General features: G+C 44.3%; 1 protein-coding gene across 1 annotated transcript in view; it reads left to right on the forward strand.

The window, feature by feature from the left end:
* The window catches only part of nid1a (nidogen 1a), a 67834-nt gene that overhangs the window by 12190 nt on the left and 35877 nt on the right, over window positions 1-19767 (forward strand). Inside the window, exons 2-11 of the mRNA XM_031799061.1 lie at window positions 1722-1937; window positions 2119-2211; window positions 2393-2622; window positions 9288-9607; window positions 10093-10233; window positions 10667-10918; window positions 11659-11859; window positions 16170-16312; window positions 16565-16655; window positions 17193-17333. Of these exons, the coding sequence (XP_031654921.1) occupies window positions 1722-1937; window positions 2119-2211; window positions 2393-2622; window positions 9288-9607; window positions 10093-10233; window positions 10667-10918; window positions 11659-11859; window positions 16170-16312; window positions 16565-16655; window positions 17193-17333 (1828 nt within the window). The remainder of the gene's footprint in view (window positions 1-1721; window positions 1938-2118; window positions 2212-2392; window positions 2623-9287; window positions 9608-10092; window positions 10234-10666; window positions 10919-11658; window positions 11860-16169; window positions 16313-16564; window positions 16656-17192; window positions 17334-19767) is intronic.

A 19767-nucleotide genomic window follows, 5' to 3' on the forward strand; every position in this document is an offset into this window, starting at 1 on the left:
TCATAGTCTGACATGGGAGGGCATTCATAGTCTGACATGGGAGGGCATTCATAGTCTGACATGGGGGGGAATTCATAGTCTGACATGGGAGGGCATTCATAGTCTGACATGGGGGGGCATTCATAGTCTGACATGGGGGTATTCATAGTATGACATGGGGGTATTCATAGTCTGACATGGGAGGGCATTCATAGTATGACATGGGGGGGTATTCATAGTCTGACATGGGGGGCATTCATAGTCTGACATGGGGGGGCAGTCATAGTCTGACATGGGGGGGCATTCATAGTCTGACATGGGGGGGCATTCATAGTATGACATGGGGGGTATTCATAGTATGACATGGGGGGGGGTATTCATAGTCCGAACCGGGGGGGGGGGCATTCATAGTCTGACATGGGGGGGCATTCATAGTCTGACATGGGAGGGCATTCATAGTCTGACATGGGAGGGCATTCATAGTCTGACATGGGAGGGCATTCATAGTCTGACATGGGAGGGCATTCATAGTCTGATGGGGGGGCATTCATAGTCTGACATGGGGGGGCATTCATAGTCTGACATGGGGGGGCATTTATAGTCTGACATGGGAGGGCATTCATAGTCTGACATGGGGGGGCATTCATAGTATGACATGGGAGGGCATTCATAGTCTGACGGGGGTGGCATTTATAGTCTGACATGGGAGGGCATTCATAGTCTGACATGGGAGGGCATTCATAGTCTGACATGGGAGTGCATTCATAGTATGACATGGGGGGTAATCATAGTCTGACATGGGAGGGCATTCATAGTCTGACATGGGAGGGCATTCATAGTATGACATGGGAGGGCATTCATAGTCTGATGGGGGGGGAGGGCATTCATAGTATGACATGGGAGGGCATTCATAGTCTGACATGGGAGGGCATTCATAGTCTGACATGGGAGGGCATTCATAGTCTGACATGGGAGGGCATTCATAGTCTGACATGGGAGAGTATTCATAGTCTGACATGGGAGGGCATTCATAGTCTGACATGGGAGGGCATTCATAGTCTGACATGGGGGGAATTCATAGTCTGACATGGGAGGGCATTCATAGTCTGACATGGGAGGGCATTAATAGTCTGACATGGGGGGGCATTCATAGTCTGACATGGGAGGGCATTCATAGTATGACATGGGAGGGGCATTCATAGTCTGACATGGGGGGGGGCAGTCATAGTCTGACAATGGGGAGCATTCATAGTATTATACTGTAGGCTGCACTGTTGTAGTTCAGCCAGGTCAAGGCCTGCTGCAGACCCTCTGCTGTTGTTAGCCTGGGTTATTGGCCTATCCTGTTGCATGTGGGCTGTTAGTCTCTCTTTGTCCTGATGCAGACCCTGTCTGACTATGTGGGCTGTTAGTCTCTCTTTGTCCTGATGCAGACCCTGTCTGACTATGTGGGCTGTTAGTCTCTCTGTGTCCTGATGCAGACCCTGTCTGACTATGTGGGCTGTTAGTCTCTCTATGTCCTGATACAGACCCTGTCTATGTAGGCTGTTAGTCTCTCTGTGTCCTGATGCAGACCCTGTCTGACTATGTAGGCTGTTAGTCTCTCTATGTCCTGATGCAGACCCTGTCTGACTATGTAGGCTGTTAGTCTCTCTATGTCCTGATGCAGACCCTGTCTGACTATGTCAGTCAACCCGTGTTGTTGCTGATTATTGACAGTTTGTGTTTGTTCTACATTTCAGATCAACACCAATGGGTTCGTTGCCATGGCACAGCCCAGTGCTGAGTCCACATACCTTGGTAAGATGCCCGCCGGGTTCGGCATGATCGCGGCCCTGCACGGCGACCTGGATACTGGTGACGGCGTGGGTAAGGTGTACTACCGTCAGGATGCCAGCCCAGCCACCCTGCGGCAGGCTGCAGAGCAGATTAACAGGGCTTTTCCAGAGGACGATGAGGTGAGAGAGAGAGAGATGGAACATTTGTTTTACTTTAACCAAGACATTATACAACTGGCAATAAGCTGAATTGCGAGTACAATTTACATTGTAAAAATATTTCACTAAAACGCTGAACAAAATACATAGTGTTAGTCTAAGCACTGAATGAATTAAAGTAGCTGTTACTTGTGTTTACTAGGTGGAGCCGGAACACGCGGTGGTCGTCACCTGGGTAGATGTGGCTTCCAGGCAACACCATGACCACAGCAGAGGAGACGGACTGGAGAAACAGGTGAGATCAGAATTACCAGTCAATCAATCAATCAAGTTAATGTATTAATGTGGAAAGAGAGGTTACAAAATGCTTTAGAGTAGCCCGACCTGGACACCAAAGAGTAGGCAGAAGCAGTGAGTGACATTCTTGAGTCTGAATCTTAACAATGTAACCGTGTTGTAACTCTCTCTTTCAACAGAGGAATAGCTTCCAGCTGGTGATAGCGTCAGCTGAGACGACCTCCTATGCTATCCTGCTTTACCCCAGGAAGGGGATGCAGTTTGCCTCCACAGCTGTAGGAGGCAGTAGTCAGGCCATGCAGGCGGGCTTCAGTAAAGGGCTGGTGAAGTACCTGGTGTTCAGCACCCGACAGGGACCGTACTACCGCATCACCACCGAGAGGGAGACCTCTGTCAGGGCGCTAGCAGAGTAAGTACTGGTCTTTTTATTTAAAAGATAACAGGGCAGACATATTGAGACCTACAGTGGCTTTCAAAAGTAATCACCCCTCTTGGCATTTTTCCTATTTTGTTGCCTTACAACCTGGAATTAAAATGGATTTTGGGGGGGTTGTATCATTTGATTTACACAACATGTCTACCACTTTGAAGATGCAACATATTTTTTATTGTGAAACAAATAAGACAAAAAAACAGAAAACTTAAGTGTGCATAACTATCCCCCCCCCCCCCAAAGTCAATACTTTGTAGAGCCACCTTTTGTAGCAATTACATCTGCAAGTCTCTTGGGGTACATCTCTATAAGCTTGGCACATCTAGCCACTGGGATTTCTGCCCATTCTTCAAGTCAAAACTGATCCAGCTCCTTCAAGTTGGATGGGTTCCACTGGTGTACAGAAAAGTCATACCACAGATTCTCACTTGGATTGAGGTCTGACTAGGCCATTCCAAGACATTTAAATGTTTACCCGTAAACCACTCAAGTGTTGCTTTAGCAGTATGCTTAGGGTCATTGTCCTGCTGGAAGGTGAACCTCCGTCCCAGTCTCAAATCTCTGGAAGATAAACAGGTTTCCCTCAAGAATTTCCCTGTACTTAGTGCCATCCAAAATTCCTCCAATTCTGACCAGTTTCCCAGTCCCTGCCAATGAAAACATCCCCACAGCATGATGCTGCCACCACAATGCTTCACTGTGGGATGGTGTTCCCGGGGTGATAAGAGGTGTTGGGTTTGTACCAGACATAGCGTTTTCCTTGACGGGCAAAAAGCTCAATTTTAGTCTCATCTGACCAGAGTACCTTCTTCCATATATTTGGGGAGTCTCCCACATAACTTTTGGTGAACACCAAAGATGTTTACTTATTTTTCTCTGGTCACTCTTCGGTAAAGCCCAGCTCTGTGGAGTGTACGCCTTAAAGTGGTCCTACGGACAGATACTCCAATCTCTGCTGTGGAGCTTTGCAGCTCCTTCAGGGTTATCATTGGTCTCTTTGTTGCCTCTCTGATTTAATGCCCTCCTTGCCTGGGCCGTAGGTTTTGGTGGGCGGCCCTCTCTTGGCAGGTTTGTTGTGGTGCCATATTCTTTCCATTTTCTTTATAATGGATTTAATGGTGCTTTGTGGGATGTTCAAAGTTTCTGATGGTTGTTTATATCCCAACCCTGATCTGTACGTCTCCACAACTTTGTCCCTGACCTGTTTGGAGAACTCCTTGGTCTTCATGGTGCCGCTTGCTTGGTGGTGCCCCTTGCTTAGTGGTGTTGCAGACTCTGGGGCCTTTCAGAACAGGTGTACATGTATATATACTGAGATCGTGTGACAGATCATGTGACACTTAGAATGCACACAGGCAGACTTTATTTAACTAATTATGTGACTTCTGAAGGTAATTGGTTGCACCAGATCTTATTTAGGGGCTTCATAGCAAAGGGGGTGAATACATACAGTTGAAGTCGGAAGTTTACATACACCTTAGCCAAATACATTTAAACTCAGTTGTTCACAATTCCTGACATTTAATCATAATAAAAATTCCCTGTCTTAGGTCAGTTAGGATCACCACTTTATTTTAAGAATTTGAAATGTCAGCATAATAGTAGATAGAATCATTTATTTCAGCTTCTATTTCTTTCATCACAATTCCAAGTGGGTCAGAAGTTTTACATACACTCAATTAGTATTTGGTAGCATTGCCTTTTAAATTGTTTAACTTGGGTCAAACGTTTCGGGTAGCCTTCCACAAGCTTCCCACAATAAGTTGGGTGAATTTTGGCCCATTCCTCCTGACAGAGCTGGTGTAACTGAGTCAGGTTTGTAACTCGCACACACCTTTTCAGTTCTGCCCACACATTTTCTATAGGATTGAGGCCAGAGCTTTGTGATGACCACTTTGTTGTCCTTAAGCCATTTCGCTACAACTTTGGAAGTATGCTTGGGGTCATTGTCCATTTGGAAAACCCATTTGCAACCAAGCTTTAACTTCCTGACTGATGTCTTGAGATGTTGCTTCAATATATCCACATACTTTTCCTCCCTCATGATGCCATCTATTTTGTGAAGTGCACTAGTCCCTCCTGCAGCAAAGCACCCCCACAACATGATGCTGCCACCTCCGTGCTTCACGGTTGGGATGGTGTTCTTCAGCTTGCAATCCTCTCCCTTTTTCCTCCAAACATAACGATGGTCATTATGACCAAATAGATATATTTTTGTTTCATCAGACCAGAGGACATTTCTCCAAAAAGTATGATCTTTGTCCCCATGTGCAGTTACAAATCCTGGCTTTTTTATGGCGGTTTTGGAGCAGTGGCTTCTTCCTTGCTGAGTGGCCTTTCAGGTTATGTCGATATAGGACTCGTTTAACTGTGGATATAGATACTTTTGTACCTGTTTCCTCCAGCATCTTCACAAGGTCCTTTGCTGTTGTTCTGGTATTGATTTGCACTTTTCGCACCAAAGTACGTTCATCTCTAGGAGACAGAACCTGTTTCCTTCCTGAGTGGTATGACAGCTGTGTGGTTCCATGGTGTTTATACTTGCGTACTATTGTTTGTACAGATGAACGTGGTACCTTCAGGTGTTTGGAAGTTGCTCCCAAGGATGAACCAGACTTGTGGAGGTCTACAATTTTTTTTCTGAGGTCTTGGCTAATTTCTTTTGATTTTCCCATGATGTCAAGCAAAGAGTCACTGAGGTTGAAGGTAGGCCTTGAAATACACCCACAGGTACTGCTCCAATTGACTCCAATTGTGTCAATTAGCCTATCAGAAGCTTCTAAAGCCATGACATCATTTTCTGGAATTTTCCAAGCTGTTTAAAGGCACAGTCAACTTAGTGTATGTAAACTTCTGACCCACTGGAATTGTGATACAGTGAATTATAAATGAAATAATCTGTCTGTAAACAATTGTTGGAAAAACTACTTGTGTCATGCACAAATTAGATGTCCTAACTGACTTGCCAAAACTATAGTTTGTTAAAACAAGTTTTAATGACTCCAACATCAGTGGATGTAAACTAGTTTTAATGACTCCAACATCAGTGGATGTAAACTAGTTTTAATGACTCCAACATCAGTGGATGTAAACTAGTTTTAATGACTCCAACATCAGTGGATGTAAACTAGTTTTAATGACTCCAACATCAGTGGATGTAAACTAGTTTTAATGACTCCAACATCAGTGGATGTAAACTAGTTTTAATGACTCCAACATCAGTGGATGTAAACTAGTTTTAATGACTCCAACATCAGTGGATGTAAACTAGTTTTAATGACTCCAACATCAGTGGATGTAAACTAGTTTTAATGACTCCAACATCAGTGGATGTAAACTAGTTTTAATGACTCCAACATCAGTGGATGTAAACTAGTTTTAATGACTCCAACATCAGTGGATGTAAACTAGTTTTAATGACTCCAACATCAGTGGATGTAAACTAGTTTTAATGACTCCAACATCAGTGGATGTAAACTAGTTTTAATGACTCCAACATCAGTGGATGTAAACTAGTTTTAATGACTCCAACATCAGTGGATGTAAACTAGTTTTAATGACTCCAACATCAGTGGATGTAAACTAGTTTTAATGACTCCAACATCAGTGGATGTAAACTAGTTTTAATGACTCCAACATACGTGGATGTAAACTAGTTTTAATGTAAAGTTCTTCTAAACTTCTTATGCACTTTTCTGTTTTAATTTTTTATAATTTTTTGAAACAAGTCATTTCACTTCACAAATTTGGACTATTACCTGAAATCCAATTAAAAATCCATTTAAATTCCAGGTTGTAATGCAACAAAATAGGAAAACTCCATGAGGGGTGAATACTTTTGCAAGGCACTGTAGGTCTCTTTTCCAAATGCGCCCTGTATATACAATATAAATATACACATTATACAACAAATATATACGCTGAGTGTACAAAACATTAAGAACACCTGCTCTTTCCATGACATAGATTGACCAGATGAATCCAGGTGAAAGCTATGATCCCTTATTGATGTCACTTGTTAAATCCACTTCAATCAGTATAGATGGAGGAGAGGAGACAGGTTAAAGAAGGATTTTTAAGCCTTGAGACAATTGAGACATGGATTGTGTATGTGTGCCATTCAGAGGGTGAATGGGCGAGACAAAAGATTTAAGTGCCTTTGAACGCGGTATGTTAGTAGGTGCCAGCGCGCACCGGTTTGTGTCAAGAACTGCAACGCTGCTGGGTTTTTCACAGTTTCCCGTGTGTATCAAGAATGGTCCACCACCCAAAGGACATCTAGCCAACTGGATACGACTGTTTGAAGTATTGGAGTCAGCATGAGCCAGCATGCCCCAACGAATAGAGGCTGCGTGTGCAACACAATATTAGGAAGGGGTCCTTAATGTTTTATACACTCAGCATATACAGTATATATATATATACACACATTAAAATACAAAAACACAGTCATGGTAAGTACAAATAAAACATCACATATCACCCAGAAAACATTCCTCCACAAATAATCAATACTTTAAATCGGCAGAACATCAAGATGAAATGTATTTATCATTTTGGTCCAGCAATACGGTGCTTTAAAACTAAAAGCAGATTTACCTAGCTGGGTGGAGACCCTAGGACCCCCAAGAGTTAACCAATCCTGTCAACGGGTTAGGAACCCCAAGAGTCAACCAATCCTGTGAACGGGTTAGGAACCCCAAGAGTCAACCAATCCTGTCAACGGGTTAGGAACCCCAAGAGTTAACCAATCCTGTCAACGGGTTAGGAACCCCAAGAGTCAACCAATCCTGTCAACGGGTTAGGAACCCCAAGAGTCAACCAATCCTGTGAACAGGTTTGGAACCTCAAGAGTTAACCAATCCTGTGAATGGGTTAGGAACCCCAAGAGTTAACCAATCCTGTGAATGGGTTAGGCAACTCAGGTGTCTATACCTCAACAGCAAAGTTAGATAAGACGGAAGCTTATGAAGTTGGGCCTTGTAAACAGAAAGGAAGCATTGTAGGGGTCTTTAGAGAAGTCCAGCCAACTCTTTGATACAGGATGCAGTGATGAGTACAAAAACTATCGACTGTAACAAAACAAAGAGCATTATGGTAGATGGCATCCAAAGGTTTTAGAGTTTTAGCAGATGCACTTTAATAAATAATATAATCATAATCAACAACAGATTAAAAGGTTGACTGAATAACCTGCTTCCTATTGATTAGAGAAAGTCCCCATCTGTTTCTGTAGAAAAAAGCCAACTTTAAATCTTAGCTTCTTAACAAGATCATCTATATGTTTTATACACATCAACATCAAATCCATATCAATCCAAATGCCTGAGTATTTATATGCAGGAACACGTTCGATTAGAGAACCATCTAATAAGTGAACATGTAGTTCATCTGAAACATTCTAACGAGAGTCTAAAAACAACATGTATTTAGTTTTGCCATTATTTAGCACAAGTTTTAAATCAGCAAGGGATTCCTGCATAGCTAAATATTTTGACACAACCTGATCAACAGTCAGGGCAATAGCATACATCGTAGTATCATCTGCATATACTAGACAAATATTTAAAAGATTGGATCAATAGTGTCTATGTAAATAGTGAAGAGAACCAGATTGGATGTTCAGGTCTAAACCCCGATTGGATGTCCAGGTCTAAACCCTGATTGGATGTCCAGATCTAAACCCTGATTGGATGTCCAGGTCTAAACCCCTATTGGATGTCCAGGTCTAAACCCTGATTGGATGTCCAGGTCTAAACCCTGATTGGATGTCCAGGCCTAAACCCTGATTGGATGTCCAGGTCTAAACCCTGATTTGATGTCCAGGTCTAAAGCCTGATTGGATGTCCAGGCCTAAACCCTGATTGGATATCCAGGACTAAACCCTGATTGGATGTCCAGGCATAACCCCTATTGGATGTGCAGGTCTAAACCCTGATTGGATGTCCAGGTCTAAACCCTGATTGGATGTCCAGGCCTAAACCCTGATTGGATATCCAGGACTAAACCCTGATTGGATGTCCAGGCCTAAACCCTGATTGGTTTACATTCAAAATACATTTCTCAGATAAAAAAGAGCAAAGTTGTACATTTACCAATGATTCTAGTCTTAACTAGACCAGGAAGCCTTGAAATGGGGGGCAATAATGATTACGATCACTACTATCCCCCTTATGGAGAGGCAGCACAAGAGATGACTTCCATACTTTCTGAATATTTCCTGATAACAATGTTAAATACAAATGGTGGGTTATTGAGCCAACAACATAACACAAGCCTCTTGCAGAGTATGTTGTGATGCCTTGTCACTGAAGAAACTAGGTATACTGGTCCTAGATCTGTTTGTGCTGTCTTGCCAACTCTTGTGGTCCTTCTGGGGAACAGTGGGTTAACTGCCTTGTTCAGGGGCAGAACAACAGATTTTTACCTCGTCAGCTCAGGGATTCGATCTTGCAACTTTATGGTTACTAATGCAACACTCTAACCACTAGGCTACCTGCTGCCCCACTTTGTTCCACCAATGTCTGTGAGGGAGGTCATGTTTGGTTTCCCACAGAAGTACAGATATAATACTGCAGGATAAGGCCATTCCTTTTGGCAGTTCCTCTCGTGATCACTCCTCCTGCTTTATCTATCTCCAGGGAGACCAACTCAGGTAAGCGAGGTGTGTGGGTGTACGAGATTGGGACTTCCCCTTACTTCACCAGCGTGGCCCCAGGAGAGGTGACAGACCTGCCCCCAGACACAGGCCTGGAGTCAAGGGTCTCGGAGGAGGCTACCTCAAAGAGGTATCCTGGAGGAGGACAACAAGTGACGTATTCTCCCTACGAACCGGAGGAGGAGGTGTATCGCAAGGAGCAGCCTCACCAGGGACCTCACCACGGGGGCCAGTTCACAGTCCACACGGTCCAGTACCAGCCTCAGGTGGTGGTAGTAGATGATGGAGACATCAACGTGGATGGTGGGTTCACATTGTTTGGTAGCATTGGAAAAATAACTTTACTTTGAATTCTAGAAATGTCTTTTAAATTCTAGAACTTTCTTTTAAATTCTAGAACTGTGTTTTAAATTCTAAAACTTTGTTTTAAAATGTATAACTTCTTTATTCTAGATTATAATTATTTTTGGATTCTAAAACTTTGTTTGAAATGCAAGACCATTGCGACCAGGTCCTTCTGATGTTTGATGTGCTAACCTTACCATGACCCGACTAGGTCCTTCTGATGTTTGATGTACTAACCTTACCATGACCCGACCAGGTCCTTCTGATGTTTGATGTGCTAACCTTACCATGACCCGACCAGGTCCTTCTGATGTTTGATGTGCTAACCTTACCATGACCCGACCAGGTCCTTCTGATGTTTGATGTGCTAACCTTACCATGACCCGACCAGGTCCTTCTGATGTTTGATGTGCTAACCTTACTATCGTCTTCTCGTTTTACAGTGTTCTCCTACAACTCTGAGACATGTGCCAACAACAGAAATAAGTGTTCCACCTTCGCCGACTGTAAAGATTACGCCAGCGGTTACTGTTGTCACTGCCGGCCCGGCTACTATGGCAACGGAATACAGTGTGTGTCAGAGGGTAAGTCCCCAATTTTCATAACTCCATAGCTACTTATTTTTCTACTTTTTGAACCAAAATGAAATGATCACTCAACAAATGATCAAGTTGAATATCTATCAGGTGTGGCAACGATCATGATTGTGATACTGTAAGTCCCTCTGGTGATAGAGAGTCGGCTAAATGGCTGACATGTGAGCGGTAACTGTTGCTGTGGTTCTTTGAGATGTGGCAACTCATTGCTAGCTTGTCAATTAAATGTTAACTAGCCAGTCATTTCAGATAACGTTAGCTAGCTACAAAAATGACAAAGTCGACCTCTGTCTATCAGAAAACCGCGTACACAGAGCGACTCTTCCCAGATTTGTTGCTGTTTTGTCTATCAGGGAAGCCACAGTGGATACGTAACATCTGTGACAATAGACAGTAATCTTCTTCTTCTTCGTTTTATCAGGTAAGCCCCAGAGGATGAACGGCAAGGTGAATGGCAGGGTGTACGTGGGCAACTCTCCGTCTCCCGTCGAGTTCAACAGCAACGACCTGCACTCGTACGTGGTAGCCAATGACGGGCGAGCATACGTGGCCATCAGCACCATCCCTGCCAGGCTAGGCCCCTCCCTCCAGCCCCTGTCAGCCCTGGGAGGAGTCATCGGATGGGCCTTCGCCCTGGAGCAGCCTGGATACAAGAACGGATTCAGCATCATCGGTGAACCACATCTACCTTGGCGAATTGTCCTATAATTTTGTGCTCTTGATTAATAAGCTAAGGTTTTCAAACCTCTCCTCAAGGGATCCCCAGACATTTCACATTTAACAACGTTGTTGTAACTAACTCACCTGATTCACCAAGGGCTTCATGATTAGTTGACAAGCTGAAGGTCAGACTGTACATTACAATAAGAACTTCCTGGCCTTTTACACAGTGTTCTTACTTGTCATTGTATTTCATATACAGGAAGTCTGGGGTTTCTAGTCTTGACGTGATTCACAGCTGCTGGGTTATGCTGCAGCTGCAATACCACTTAGTCAGGCCAGGCACACACACACACACACACACCCAGGAAACGTCCAGCTGTCTTCTAGATATCTCCCACCACATTCTCCTCACATTACCTCAGAGCAGAGAGTCTTAGAGACGGAGGACAAGAGGACCAATGTTCAGTCCAGTCCAGGCCAGGCATGTTTGCCTTAACCATGACCTCTCGCTGTGTGTGTGTGTGTGTGTGTGTGTGTGTGTGTGTGTGTGTGTGTGTGTGTGTGTGTGTGTGTGTGTGTGTGTGTGTGTGTGTGTGTGTGTGTGTGTGTGTGTGTGTGTGTGTGTGTGTGTGTGTGTGTGTGCGTGTGTCAGAACCCAGGACTCTCTGGAAAACGGTGGCAATTGTTGCTGTTACTGAGTGGACTATGCTGGCAATGTAAATCAATGAAATGAAAATGTCTCCTCTCCAGGCGGTGAGTTTACGTGTCAGGCTGAGGTGACCTTCCTACCAGCCCAGGAGAAGCTGACCATCAAACAGGTGTTCAGTGGAATAGATGAGCATGATCACCTGGTGGTCAGTACCACTCTGGAGGGACGTGTCCCCGAAGTCCTCCGAGGATCCACTGTCCAGATAGAACCCTACTCTGAGATCTACCAGTACAGCTCCAACCGTAAGTTCTTTAACCTCCAACCCCTAACCCCTCCCAGTACAGCTCCAACCGTAAGTTCTTTAACCTCTAACCCGTAACCCCTAACCCCTCCCAGTACAGCTCCAACCGTAAGTCCTTTAACCTCTAACCCCTAACCTCTAACCCCTAACCCCTCCCAGTACAGCTCCAACCGTAAGTCCTTTAACCCCTAACCTGTAACCCCTCCCAGTACAGCTCCAACCGTATGTCCTTTAACCTCTAACCCCTAACCCCTAACCCCTCCCAGCACAGCTCCAACCGTAAGACTTTTAACCCCTAACCTCTAACCCCTAACCCCTCTCAGTACAGCTCCAACCGTAAGTCCTTTAACCCCTAACCTTTAACCCCTAACCCCTAACCTCTAACCCCAACCCCTCTCAGTACAGCTCCAACCGTAAGTTATTTAACCTCTAACCCCTAACCCCTCCCAGCAAAGCTCCAACCGTAAGTCCTTTAACCCCTAACCTCTAACCCCTCCCAGTACAGCTCCAACCATAAGTTCTCTAACCCCTAACCCCTCCCAGTACAGCTCCAACCGTAAGTCCTTTAACCTCTAACCCCTAACCTCTAACCCCTAACCCCTCCCAGTACAGCTCCAACCATAAGTCCTTTAACCTCTAACCCCTAACCCCTAACCCCTCCCAGTACAGCTCCAACCGTAAGTCCTTTAACCTCTAACCCCTAACCTCTAACTCCTAACCCCTCCCAGTACAGCTCCAACCGTAAGTCCTTTAACCCCTAACCCCTCCCAGTACAGCTCCAACCGTAAGTCCTTTAACCTCTAACCCCTAACCTCTAACCCCTAACCCCTAACCCCTCCCAGCACAGCTCCAACCTTAAGACTTTTAACCCCTAACCTCTAACCCCTAACCCCTCTCAGTACAGCTCCAACCGTAAGTCCTTTAACCCCTAACCTTTAACCCCTAACCCCTAACCTCTAACCCCAACCCCTCTCAGTACAGCTCCAACCGTAAGTTATTTAACCTCTAACCCCTAACCCCTCCCAGCACAGCTCCAACCGTAAGTCCTTTAACCCCTAACCTCTAACTCCTCCCAGTACAGCTCCAACCATAAGTTCTCTAACCCCTAACCCCTAACCCCTCCCAGTACAGCTCCAACCGTAAGTCCTTTAACCTCTAACCCCTAACCTCTAACCCCTAACCCCTCCCAGTACAGCTCCAACCGTAAGTCCTTTAACCCCTAACCTCTAACCTCTAACTCCTAACCCCTAACCCCTCCCAGTACAGCTCCATCCGTAAATCCAGAAGCTCTAACCCCTAACCCCTAACCCCTCCCAGTACAGCTCCATCCGTAAATCCAGAAGCTCTAACCCCTAACCCCTAACCCCTAACCCCTCCCAGTACAGCTCCATCCGTAAATCCAGAAGCTCAAACCCCTAACCCCTAACCCCTAACCCCTCCCAGTACAGCTCCATCCGTAAATCCAGAGTCTCTAACTCCTAACCCCTAACCCCTCCAGAAGGACACTGATCATAATAGATGTCTCTATCTCTCCAGTCTCCTGGCTACAGTTAACAGTAACACACTGAATCACACAGATAGAAATACTGCCACCAGTTATATATTAGTAATTGGGTGGAAAGAGCCCTGAATGTCAATTGACTGAAAGGCGTGGTATATTAGACCGTATGCCACAGGTATGACAAAACATGTATTTTTACTGTTTTAATTCCGTTGGTAACCAGTTTATAATGGCAGTAAGGCACCTCGGGGGTTTGTGTTATATGGCTAATATACCACTTAGTTGGACCCTATTGCTTAAATATACAACTATGTTAAATATCCAACATAATTCTAAATGCATTCTAAACAGGATTCTAAACAGGATTCTAAACAGGATTATAAAGGATTCTAAACAGGATTCTAAACAGGATTCTAAACAGGATTATAAAGGATTCTAAACAGGATTTTAAACAGGATTCTAAACAAGATTCTAAACGGGATTTAAAGGATTCTAAACGGGATTTTAAAGGATTCTAAACAGGATTCTAAAGGATTCTAAACAGGATTCTAAAGGATTCTAAACAGGATTCTAAACAGGATTCTAAACAGGATTCTAAACAGGTTTCTAAACAGGATTCTAAACAGGATTCTAAAGGATTCTAAACAGGATTCTAAAGGATTCTAAACAGGATTCTAAACAGGATTCTAAACAGGATTCTAAAGGATAATAAACAGGATTATAAACAGGATTCTAAAGGATTATAAACAGGATTATAAACAGGATTATAAAGGATTCTAAACAGGATTTTAAAGGATTCTAAGCAGGATTCTAAAGGATTCTAAACAGGATTCTAAAGGATTATAAACAGGATTATAAACAGGATTATAAAGGATTCTAAACAGGATTCTAAAGGATTATAAACAGGATTATAAACAGGATTATAAAGGATTCTAAACAGGATTCTAAAGGATTCTAACAGGCTCTAAACATAGAAGTAGATATCTATTCATAGGTTTCAACTCCGTCACTAGGTCACGTCTTGCCATTGTTATGAACGTTCTCAATCCGTCCTCTTCCGGTGGTGCCATAGTGGTGCCCTACAGTGGTGATAAACCCAGTCATTCTGGACAGAGGCTAACTACTGTTTAGTCTAAATTACACTATAGTGCCTGGAAATACCATTATATTGCTAAAGTAATTAAATATTTAATAGGAAACTACTTTGCCAGTCTTATCATATTGTAAAATAGACTTGATGGCAATGTTGTCATTAGCTAGCAAAGTTCGTAAAAAATGACTAGCAATGATAACGTCAGCTAGCTAAAAATCTGAGGGCCTCCCCTTAATCTTAGCTAGCTAGCTAACGTTATACTGCATCTGAAGTCAATCTGGTGTCATCACAATTTTGTCGAAAAGTCTCCTTTTGAATGTCATTCTATTTCCAAGCCACTGTAATGCACTTTTGATGAAATCTTCATCAGCGCTCATTGACGATGCGTTGAGTAGAATGGCATTAGTCCAAAACTAACGTTCAAAACAATATTGTGAGGAAACATGTAACCCATGAATAGGCTCAGTGCTGTGTTTATCTTACTCTGTGTCTGTCCCATCAAGGATCATGTCGTGTGTGTCTCCTGATCTGAGCCTGGTGTCTCTCCTCCTGTAGTGATCACATCTTCCTCTGAGCCTGGTGTCTCTCCTCCTGTAGTGATCACATCTTCCTCTGAGCCTGGTGTCTCTCTCCTCCTGTAGTGATCACATCTTCCTCTGAGCCTGGTGTCTCTCCTCCTGTAGTGATCACATCTTCCTCTGAGCCTGGTGTCTCTCCTCCTGTAGTGATCACATCTTCCTCTGAGCCTGGTGTCTCTCCTCCTGTAGTGATCACATCTTCCTCTGAGCCTGGTGTCTCTCCTCCTGTAGTGATCACATCTTCCTCTGAGCCTGGTGTCTCTCTCCTCCTGTAGTGATCACATCTTCCTCTGAGCCTGGTGTCTCTCTCCTCCTGTAGTGATCACATCTTCCTCTGAGTCTGGTGTCTCTCTCCTCCTGTAGTGATCACATCTTCCTCTGAGTCTGGTGTCTCTCTCCTCCTGTAGTGATCACGTCTTCCTCTGAGCCTGGTGTCTCTCTCCTCCTGTAGTGATCACATCTTCCTCTGAGTCTGGTGTCTCTCTCCTCCTGTAGTGATCATGTCTTCCTCTGAGCCTGGTGTCTCTCTCCTCCTGTAGTGGTCACATCTTCCTCTGAGCCTGGTGTCTCTCCTCCTGTAGTGGTCACATCTTCCTCTGAGCCTGGTGTCTCTCCTCCTGTAGTGGTCACATCTTCCTCTGAGCCTGGTGTCAGAGGAAGATGTGGCTCAGAGGAAGATGTGATCCTCTGTGTCTCTCTCCTCCTGTAGTGGTCACATCTTCCTCTGAGTCTGGTGTCTCTCCTCCTGTAGTGATCACATCTTCCTCTGAGCCTGGTGTCTCTTCTCCTGTAGTGGTCACATCTTCCTCTGAGCCTGGTGTCAGAGGAAGATGTGGCTCAGAGGAAGATGTGATCACTACAGGAGGAGAGAGACACCAGGCTCAGAGGAAAATGTGATCACTACAGGAGGAGAGAGACACAGAGGATCACATCTTCCTCTGAGCCTGGTGTCTCTCTCCTCCTGTAGTGATCACATCTTCCTCTGAGTCTGGTGTCTCTCTCCTCCTGTAGTGATCACATCTTCCTCTGAGCCTGGTGTCTCTCCTCCTGTAGTGATCACATCTTCCTCTGAGTCTGGTGTCTCTCCTCCTGTAGTGATCACATCTTCCTCTGAGCCTGGTGTCTCTCTCCTCCTTTAGTGATCACATCTTCCTCTACAAGGGACTACACTGTGAGTCTGGATGACGGCTCTGCTGAGACCAGGACTTACCAGTGGAGACAGACCATCACCTTCCAGAGCTGTCCAAATGACGAGGCTGCAAGGGCCGTGCTGCCCACACAGGTACACACTAATCAATCAATCAATCATACGAGTAATCATACTAGAACCAAATGCATTAATAACCAAATGCATTAATAACCAAATGCATTAATAACCAAATGCATTAATAACCAAATGCATTAATAACCAAATGCATTAATAACCAAATGCATTAATAACCAAATGCATTAATAACCAAATGCATTAATAACCAAATGCATTAATAACCAAATGCATGTAACCGAATGCATTAATACAGTATGTCTTCTACAGATGCTGAGTGTGGACCAGGTGTTTGTGATGTACGACTCCAACAACGAGCTGATCCGATACGCCATGAGCAACAAAATCGGTGATGTCAACGGTGAGGTCACTTCCCGTCTGAGGTTATTCTTGTCTCTCTGATTGGTCTGATTTCCCTTCCTTCCTTCTTCCTGTTTAGACTGATGTAAATTCCTCCTCCCTAATTGATACGTCTTTCTGTTGGTCTTCTTTTGTCTTATTTGTAGACGGTTCTAGTAGTAGTCGTTTCCTCCATCCTGTTTTAGACAGATCTTCCTAATTGAGAGCCTTCCAATTTTGTCGATGGTTTCTGGTAGTGCCAGTTTTGGAGTAGCAACAATCACCTACAATATAATATGAAATGTCTAAATGTGTGAAAACCTAGTTCTTAACTACATTGATAATGGGATATTAAACCAGCACTTCCAAACACGGTCCTAATCATATTTTGCCCTATCACTACACAGCTGATTTAAATAATCAATGTGCCCCCCTTGGGGTCCCCAGGACCCAGTTTGGGAAACGCTGTATTAAACTGTACTGGCTGTGTTTCTGTCCAGGAGGCCAGCAGGAAGTGGAGAATGCTGTATTAAACTGTACTGGCTGTGTTTCTGTCCAGGAGGCCAGCAGAAAGAGGAGAATTCCTGTTTCACTGGGAGACACGGCTGTGACACCAACGCTGTCTGTAGACCCGAACAGGGAACACAGTTCACCTGCCAGTGTGCTGCTGGCTTCACTGGAGACGGACGCTCTTGTTACGGTATGTTATGGAGATGTGACGGAACGGCTGTCTGGAGTACTCATAATACACAGAGAGCTGATCAGAACCAGATCAGAACCAGATCAGAACCAGATTAGAACCAGATCAGAACCAGATCAGAACAATCACATCATTAGTAGTGTTTGGTGGCTAAATGAAGCTCTAGTCAGTATCTTTTGGTGGCTAAATGAAGCTCTAGTCAGTATCTTTTGGTGTCTAAATGAAGCTCTAGTCAGTATCTTTTGGTGTCTAAATGAAGCTCTAGTCAGTATCTTTTGGTGTCTAAATGAAGCTCTAGTCAGTATCTTTTGGTGTCTAAATGAAGCTCTAGTCAGTATATTTTGGTGTCTAAATGAAGCTCTAGTCAGTATCTTTTGGTGTCTAAATGAAGCTCTAGTCAGTATCTTTTGGTGTCTAAATGAAGCTCTAGTCAGTATCTTTTGGTGTCTAAATGAAGCTCTAGTCAGTATCTTTTGGTGTCTAAATGAAGCTCTAGTCAGTATCTTTTGGTGTCTAAATGAAGCTCTAGTCAGTATCTTTTGGTGTCTAAATGAAGCTCTAGTCAGTATTTTGCATACCAAGCAGGAAAGGGAAAAACATCTAATGCTCCATTACATCTTACAGTGTCCTCATTAACACTTACCGGTATGCTGTACTCTGTACTGTGCTGTACTCTGTACTGTGCTGTACTCTGTACTGTGCTGTACTGTGTACTGTGCTGTACTCTGTACTGTGCTGTACTCTGTACTGTGCTGTACTCTGTACTGTGCTGTACTGTGTACTGTGCTGTACTCTGTACTGTGCTGTACTCTGTACTGTGCTGTACTCTGTACTGTGCTGTACTCTGTACTGTGCTGTACTGTGTACTGTGCTGTACTCTGTACTGTGCTGTACTCTGTACTGTGCTGTACTCTGTACTGTGCTGTACTGTGTACTGTGCTGTACTCTGTACTGTGCTGTACTCTGTACTGTGCTGTACTCTGTACTGTGCTGTACTCTGATGTGCTCTGTACCATATTCTGTACTCTGTACTGTGCTGTACACTGTGCTGTACTCTGTACTGTGCTGTACTCTGTACTGTGCTGTATTCTGTACTGTGCTGTACTGTGCTGTACTCTGTACTGTGCTGTACTGTGCTGTACTCTGTACTGTGCTGTACTCTGATGTGCTCTGTACCATATTCTGTACTCTGTACTGTGCTGTACACTGTGCTGTACTCTGTACTGTGCTGTACTCTGTACTGTGCTGTACACTGTGCTGTACTCTGTACTGTGCTGTACTCTGTACTGTGCTGTACTCTGTACTGTGCTGTACTCTGTACTGTGCTGTACTCTGATGTGCTCTGTACCATATTCTGTACTCTGTACTGTGCTGTACACTGTGCTGTACTCTGTACTGTGCTGTACTCTGTACTGTGCTGTATTCTGTACTGTGCTGTACACTGTGCTGTACTCTGTACTGTGCTGTACACTGTGCTGTACTCTGTACTGTGCTGTATTCTGTACTGTGCTGTACTCTGTGCTGTACTCTGTACTGTGCTGTACACTGATGTGCTCTGTACCATATTCTGTACTCTGTACTGTGCTGTACACTGTGCTGTACTCTGTACTGTGCTGTACTCTGTGCTGTACTCTGTACTGTGCTGTACACTGTGCTGTACTCTGTACTGTGCTGTACTCTGTGCTGTACTCTGTACTGTGCTGTACACTGATGTGCTCTGTACCATATTCTGTACTCTGTACTGTGCTGTACTCTGTACTGTGCTGTACACTGTGCTGTACTCTGTACTGTGCTGTATTCTGTACTGTGCTGTACTCTGTGCTGTACTCTGTACTGTGCTGTACTCTGATGTGCTCTGTACCATATTCTGTACTCTGTACTGTGCTGTACACTGTGCTGTACTCTGTACTGTGCTGTACTCTGTACTGTGCTGTATTCTGTACTGTGCTGTACACTGTGCTGTACTCTGTACTGTGCTGTACTCTGTACTGTGCTGTACACTGTGCTGTACTCTGTACTGTGCTGTACACTGTGCTGTACTCTGTACTGTGCTGTATTCTGTACTGTGCTGTACTCTGTACTGTGCTGTACTCTGTACTGTGCTGTATTCTGTACTGTGCTGTACACTGTGCTGTACTCTGTACTGTGCTGTACTCTGTACTGTGCTGTATTCTGTACTGTGCTGTACTCTGTACTGTGCTGTACTCTGTACTGTGCTGTATTCTGTACTGTGCTGTATTCTGTACTGTGCTGTACACTGTGCTGTACTCTGTACTGTGCTGTACTCTGTACTGTGCTGTACACTGTGCTGTACTCTGTACTGTGCTGTACACTGTGCTGTACTCTGTACTGTGCTGTACTCTGTACTGTGCTGTACTCTGTACTGTGCTGTATTCTGTACTGTGCTGTATTCTGTACTGTGCTGTACTCTGTA

Source organism: Oncorhynchus kisutch, linkage group LG20, assembly GCF_002021735.2.
Source record: "Oncorhynchus kisutch isolate 150728-3 linkage group LG20, Okis_V2, whole genome shotgun sequence".
Classification (NCBI taxonomy): Eukaryota; Metazoa; Chordata; class Actinopteri; order Salmoniformes; family Salmonidae; genus Oncorhynchus; species Oncorhynchus kisutch.